Below are 8121 nucleotides of genomic sequence, written 5' to 3'. Positions count from 1 at the left end.
AAATAAAAATAGTTTAATAAAATTTTAGAATGTAAGACACTAAAACCTTGTTTCATGTGCAGCAAAGGATACCCGGGGTGATAGGGTTAATTCACTGAAAGTTGTTTTTAGGCAAAGCTAAACAATAAGTCATCTACACACTGTCCACCACGAGAAATTGAATCCCACACTTTTGCTTTCTAAGTACACAAACTTACTGCTGTCCTGATCATGAACAAATGACTTTAAAATTGTGAGTAAATGGCAACACCATAACAAACAAATATATCCTAGATTTAAGAACAGAAATTAAAAAGCTAATAAATTGGTAAATGCACATTTCTACATTTGTATAATTCTCAAGTTCCCATAAATTCAAATCATTTGAAGCTACAGGTCTAAGACATAAGGTGAGCTTATAACTTTTACTTATTTATATATATACATAAAAACTTTTACCTAATGGTATTATCTGAACTGCCACTGACAACTAAACGATCCCTGTATTGAAGACAAGCAATGCCACGTTTGTGACCATTCAAAGTTCGAACAAATTCACATGAAGATGTGTTCCAAACTTTAATTGTACGGTCTCCAGAGGCAGAAACAATGTATTTTTCATCAAAATCTACAACATTTACTGCTGCTCTATGACCCACTAAGACCCTCCTAAGATTGATTTCTGTTGGAGAGACCATATCCCAAACAGCAATGGAACGATCCTGGAACAAAAGGTTTAATAGTGAATCAATAAATTTCATCCTGTTACCTCCTATTAAGACAATGACACTCAGACCAGGATTATAATGATACTCAAAGGTTGCTAAGATTTTTTTATGCATTTACAAAGACTTACAAAATGTAATTCAAATACAAAAAATTAATCAAAATACTTTTATATAACAAAATAATTTTTCTTCTGGTAAAACTTCTTTGACAAAAATAAACTTCACAAAGGCCTTTTTCACACTTTATAAGGTGTGGTTTACAAATTGATTCTTTTAATGTACAAATACTAGATTAATAAATATAGTTATATATGATGAAACAAAACAAAACAAAGATTATTCAACATCAATCAAGCAGTACCCCTATATGTATCCAGCTAAAAAAGTTCAACTTTAATAACTAATATAGTACTTAATTAACCCTTTCAAGATCAGAGGTTTGTCATCAATATTCAAATACTTCCCTTTCTCATGGTAGTAATACTAAACCTAATTCCACAAAACATACTAGAAATTTAGCAGTATATAGTATTCTCTACAACTCTTTAGGTTGGGAAATTTTCAAAATTTTTTGTAATTCAATGTTTTGAAAAACATTAAAAATACTACCTTTCATCTTAGAACTTAATTTATTCATTATATTATTCATCTCAGAAAAGCCCATTTTATACATCAGTTTCAGTAATTTTGATTCTTAATTCTGAATTATAGCAGACACCATTTTTAGCTACAAATCATACAAAACATGGCAAAAACTGACAAACTTTTATTGGTGACCTAAGGCCTCACCCTTCAAAATGATGCCATTGTTACTTTTGTCAGGCATTGTATAACGGTTTTGTCCAAAAATATTATTGGTCAAGATAAATTTATATTTAACATAGCTTTCAGTAAATAAGTTGTTTGTGTATGCTTTTTTAACACAATAAACTTAATAATAACTATCAATTAAATAATAATTTCTGTTATCCAAATAGTTTACTATTGCTAACTGATTGCCAACTTTCAGCACAGATTTACTAAATGTTATAAAATTATCCTAACTGGTATCTGGTAACTACACATATAGCATTATTAAGAATTTTACGGCAAATATTCATTAGTTAGCTAGGCCACATATTTTGTTATACCCACCGTCATGCACCAAGTTGGACAAAAAAACGTGGCCTGGATATTTGCTGTAAAATTTATATTAAAGCTATAAGTGTAGCTACCAGTTTGGCTGCCAATTTTGATTTCATTCTTTTACGTTGCACAATCAATCTTTTTTTGGTTGCAAATTTTTTCTCACACCTAAGGTGTTTTTGATTAGATACAAATTAACACAAAACAGTCAGGAATGAAAGAACATCAAAAGAAACTATAACCAAAGTCACAGATCAGAATCTATCCTATCAAATTATTTTTAGACCAAATGATATGATAAAAGGGTTGACAACAAAAAGTTAGAGTAATAAAACAACTTACAGGTGTACACATGACATAACAGGTTAAATATGTGGTGGATAAAAAATATAGAGATGAAGCCAATTTTCATATGAATAGTTATATGTTATTTTTTAACACAGCTTACATTTAAAGCAACCACTAACCTTTGAACAGGTCACCATCATACCATTATTAAACCTTAAATGTAGAACAGCTTCACAATGGTGAATTAATGTATTCACCATTTCCACAGTATTCACATCCCATACCCTGAAAAAAATTTTTTAAAGTAATTATTATCAGCAATAAATATTCTTCATAATGAATTTCAAGAATATCTAATGTTTATTTTTGCTTATAGGTAACTATGTGTCATGTATTTTAATTTTACCTTATCTTCTAACTATAATAATAAAAAGTAATAAACATTTTGTAAATGTAATATGATATGGGGATAGCAGTGCCAAAAAGAATGAAAACAAGAATATAGGGATGATACAGCTATACATAGATCATCACTACATGACTTTCAATAATAAAATTTAATGTTACACTGTAAAATTCACAAGTACAAAATAATTATGAGGCCTGTCAATTTGACCAACCTTGTAGAGAGAGTCCGTAATAATCAAGACATATTATGACTCAACTTGGTTTTCATTGTAAGGCCTAGGATCTTAGATACACTATATTGATGCCTACCCTGACATGACCATGATATTTGATAAACAAACTGCAAACCAACAGTCATGAATATATAACTTCCAACTGCAGTAATATTAAAGTCAAGTATGTCTTGTACATTGTAACGTTAAATTTTAATGTCATTCCTATATCATTTTACATTTACAAAATGTTTTTTATTACTTGTTTTGTGATTTTTTTCCTCTTACTGAAGTTAGTGTATTCTATAAATGTGTGTAATAATATTTAATATTATGTGTATTGATTTATTTTTTAATCCTTCACTTGATATAAAATACAGGGGTTGGCTCCCTAAAGGCACCAACTGTATAGGTACAAAGCACTGAGTATTCTACATGTTACAGTCATCTAATATTCTTCTATTATTGTCTGGTAATTACTGTTTCATTCTGTACTGAAGCCTTTTAACTCTATAGCCCCTGTGCCATTTCCTTTCTGTATATGGTGTTGCATTACATTCAAAATTTAATTAAATCACTTTATTATCAATGTATGTCAATGAAATTAACATTATAATGTATGTTATAATTTGAATTTTTGATATCTAACTTATAATTCCTTTGTTTCAAAGGAAACATTTTAAAAAAATAATTAAAACTGCAGTTTTCATGTCATATGATCCACGCGCTATGAAAAATCTTGACTTTAGTAGTGTTCCACTCTTAGTCACTTAAGACACCAATGTACATGTGTGTCCAGACTCTAAGGTATGTATGTTTCAACTATTCTTATGTGACATTCAAAGTCCTACAACTGTATTCATTGGGAAAGAGAAATAAATTTTCCAACCTTTGATGGGTGCCATGCCCATCTTCTATACTTTGCCTTGAGGTCTACAACATATATGTACTTAGCTGACACAAGTGTATAAAGTCGTTAGAAAGAGCTCAGTTTACATTGTACTCCACCAATGGTTAATTTGAAATTGGCACACAGTTTCCTCATGGTATACATGTAACTGCTGTTAGTATTGTTCTCTGCTTGATCGACTATAGCACTTACAGTGGTTTCTTACCTAAGTATGCTATAGTTAGAGAGACAGTTAAATTGTATTTAAGTCTTACTTTTATATTTTAGTTAATTATCTATTACTTGTGTTTTAAAAATCATACTTGAAAGGTTTAATGATTTTTTTAAAGTTTATCTAAATACCGGGATTGTGAAAGTGTATAAACAAGATGGCATCATTCGCACTTGCAAAGCACAGGGAGGGTCACTGTATAATAACAATAAAGCCCCACGAATGTCAGCTGACATATCAACATAAAAAAAAAGAATTGGAAAGGAAAATTAAAAATAAACTATAAGTGAAAGGATTAAGATGTGAAGTTAAGCATATTAAAAAAAAGTTTCAAAAGATTTCTACAATGAGCTAAAAGGTATGTACATATTTCGATTTCTTAATTTTAAACATTTCATTGCACTGTACACTCATAATAATAGGTATAGTTAGTAATATAGTAGATAAAATAGAAAATAAAATATAAACATTTACTTAAAAACTTTAGATATTCATTTATGAGGTTATAGAGATTATGCAAATGAAATGTGGAAACTAACATCCAAAATAGTAACTTTACACTTCATATAAAAATCACCTTACAGGTGAACCATTCAGAGTCTGAGTGCAAATAAGTACATTAAATAATGAAATTTTGATTAGAAATAGTATAAAAAATCTAAATTAAATATTTTATTTTTCTAAAACTACATGCCCTGAAACACATATATTGGATTTAGGTTTAAACTGATGTTAGTGATAAAGTAGTTCTAGAGTTAACTCGACTGAAACAAGAAGGAAGGTGAACAATTTGGTGGGTTGGTCACTTTCTGGTTTGGTATTGTAGCAATGATTTCTTGTCTTGTTTTTGGGCTTGTTGGGTAGAGAAACAAACAGAGAAACAAGTGACTAGCAAATCTTTTTTTAAAGTAAAACTTCCTACCATTGTTGATTTTTTAGCATGCATATTTATATTAAGCCTATTGAGTACCTTGGCCATCCCTACATATAGAATCTACCGAGTTTATAATAAACTTATATTTTATTTTTTATCCACAAGTCTTTTTTTTTAAAGATTTATTGATGTAACAAAAGACTAGAAACAACAACTAAATTAGTTACACTGGCAAAATCACTACAGAATAAGTTATTAACGTACAAAAATAAGCTGGTTACAAGTTTAGAAATGTAAAAGTAATGACACATATTCAACTATTTTTTTTTTTATGACAGTGCATATGTATTTATGTAAAAATGGGTTAACCTCGTACAGGTGTAAAAACAAAAACAAATATGGGTAATACTTCTGGAAATGAAAATATCATTTATGCAATTCATGTTGAATACAGCATAATCAGTGGTTAGTTAATTAGAAAAATGATACAAAATAATACTTGCCTAACTGTGGCATCACTGGACCCACTAATTATAACCTTGTCATCATATTGAAGACAGAGAACAGATCCTGTGTGTCCTGTCAGAACCTACAGTAATGATACAGTAATCATCATTACACACAAAAGAAAAAATAATCCTTTTATTCAGTTGCTCTGACTTGAAAACTATTGAAAACTAACAGAAAGAAAGGTTGTATATTTTTCAAACAAAAATAACTTTTGTTTATCCTTCAAATTTTCTCTGCAAACAGTTCACACTATCTAAATAGTTTTTAAGACAGTAAACAAGAAAACTGAATTAAAAACTTAAACACTCACTTTCAGACAATGAAGGGAAGTACGGTCCCATATCTTTATTGTGTTATCTCTTAGTCCACTAACAATTTTTTGATCATCATACTGTAAGCAATATACCCCCTTGCTGTTTTCACTACGACAGTTGATCCTTTGTAGGTTATGTCGACCACATCGCCAATTGTTTTCAATACTCTGTGAAAGAGAAAAATTTACTCATTAAATCAAACTACATGCCATATCTAAGTAACTCCAAGATACAAGCTACAGATATAAACAGGATTTTATGAATGAAATATCTCTTTAATTGTTTTTAAATTTGACTTTCTAGTCACCTGCATTTTCACAGAGATGACCAATTATATAATAGTCAAAATACTTTGAGTATGAAAGCAGAATACATAAGTAAATTATATTTGTTTTATTAATGAAATTTCATCCTAGGACTTCATAAAAAAACACTACAAATATACAAAAACAATTACCTTAGGGGAGAGAAAACAAAAATACATAGTACTTTCCCATAATACTTCACAATTATTTTTACTCTGAATATGAAACATGCTGCAGCATTTCCAAATTTTGTGAAATTATTTATTACTTTAATTAAAGAAATGAAAATATTCTCATGCTGAACTTTTAATTTGTTAATACACTATAGAATAATTGCCAGTATATTTCTATAGACTCTAAATATAATATATTTTATTTGTAAAAGTTGTTGTGCTTCAGGTTTATTTATTAGTTGTATATTATGACATTATGAATATGAGCCAGTGTTCACCATTATGCATATTTGACTCTGAATCATGTATAAATAAATCAGGTGAAAAAACAAATACAACATAATTGTGCATATATTGCACACACACAAAAAATAGATGGCTATTATACACAAGGAATATTATGCATGTATGTTATGATAGCCAAAGTTGTTTGTATAATTGCTTTCTGTAGTGTTCTAATTTTAAATAAACCATTCTATTTATACTTATCAGGTGTCTAGGTGACTATTCAATACTTGTTTGTCAATATAAGGTTATTTCGAAGGTAATGTCATCTCAGTAAGTTGGTACACCAGTTGATTGATTCACTGAGCTAGGTGAATCAGTCAGTCAGGGTGATCTCGATAGTTTCTGAGGTTGTTTTTGTTACTCACAATGATAAAACCAACAAACAATCACAACCACATATAAATAACTGGTGAAAGGGTATTTACCCCACTGAAAGTTATTTTATAAAAACTAATGATAAGTCACAGCATATTTTTGAGCCTATGGAGCATTTGAAAAATGTAGCTGTGGCAAAGTCCAAGTCAGTTTTTAATTGTGATAATAATGTCACTTCTTCAAGTTCATCTAGTAAACACAGTAATGCCAAGAAGTTTCTGTCTACCTGGTATAGTGAATTCAAATGGCTTATCAAATTGCTATATAGTGATATGAGGAAATATACTTTTAAACTAAAACAAGTTAACTAGTAATTCATCATTTTAATTATAAACTGTTTAATGTTGTATACTGAGTGATCAACACTGTAGTTCATCTCAACAAATAACATTAGTTAAAATTTTATCTACTACATGTACCATCACATGACTGATTAATTTGTCTGCAGCTAGACTACTGTACCATCAAAAATTAGTGACAGGGAGTACAGTATCCCCATATATGCTAAAAAGAGGGTGACCTTCTAAAAGTAGTAAATGAATTTAAACTAGTACATTTATATATGTCATGTACTATTCATAATATTAATTGAAATCTAGGTGTAGTTGCTTTCTTTTCCTGTTATAGCTAACCAAACACTTATATTTTATTCATAATATGAAAAAAAATTGTTATATAACAGTAAAGAACATAGAGGATTCAGTTTCAAATAACTACAAGCTATTTTCATAGTATTTAACTCTTTCGGCACGGGCTTGGTCCCTAGGACAGACTTCTTAACCATTTTGTCCTTGTTATAGTTTTCATACTATAATTTTTAAATTAGTAAGTGAATCTTAACGAAATTTGGCACATTATCAGTAAACGTTACAATGCTTTCATATGCAAAATATAATTTTTTTTATTAAGTCTTAAGGTTTGTAAAGCAATGTTTTTCTCATGCCTATTTTTTCTTTTTGCACGTTGCCTATCTAACATGCAAAGTAATTTTCATTTTAAGAATAAAGATACTTTTATGCATCAGAAAATTTTGAAATTTCACATGCGAAATCTTTATAATGTCCGGATAGTTATCTATCATTTCTTAAGAAAAAACTTTATATATTATCTGTTATTTTCAGTAATGAATCTCTGTATGGGTTTGGTAGATTTGATCGATCTCATAACCACCATAAAAAATTAGGAAATATATATATAAATTATGCCTCTTTCATTCTAGAATGAACACAAATTATAACTATATAGACTAAATAGCTTAAATCTTATAACATTATACATTTATATATATTTATTATTTTTATTATATTCTCCTTTCAGCCATGCCTAGCTAATAATACAGAAGTTACAATGACGCGGCACATGTGCACTCGTGTTACCATATCCAAAAACATAAAACTGACCTTCGGTCTGTAAAAAGTAAC

At 29.2% G+C, this 8121-nt stretch overlaps 1 protein-coding gene across 5 annotated transcripts in view; it reads right to left on the bottom strand.

Annotated features, from left to right (window-relative positions):
- Positions 1-8121, bottom strand: part of LOC106468783 (F-box/WD repeat-containing protein 1A-like) — a 61540-nt gene that overhangs the window by 12406 nt on the left and 41013 nt on the right. For all 5 annotated transcript variants that reach the window (XM_013929224.2, XM_022397148.1, XM_022397146.1 and 2 more), the window contains 4 exons: positions 5556-5726; positions 5239-5324; positions 2300-2405; positions 439-701 (listed from right to left, as the gene is read on the bottom strand). In XM_013929224.2, coding sequence (XP_013784678.1) covers positions 439-701; positions 2300-2405; positions 5239-5324; positions 5556-5726 — 626 coding nt within the window. The remainder of the gene's footprint in view (positions 1-438; positions 702-2299; positions 2406-5238; positions 5325-5555; positions 5727-8121) is intronic.

This window comes from Limulus polyphemus, unplaced genomic scaffold, assembly GCF_000517525.1.
Source record: "Limulus polyphemus unplaced genomic scaffold, Limulus_polyphemus-2.1.2 Scaffold3162, whole genome shotgun sequence".
NCBI lineage: Eukaryota > Metazoa > Arthropoda > Merostomata > Xiphosura > Limulidae > Limulus > Limulus polyphemus.
Note: the sequence above shows the minus strand (reverse complement) of the source record. Positions and strands in the feature narration are given on the sequence as shown.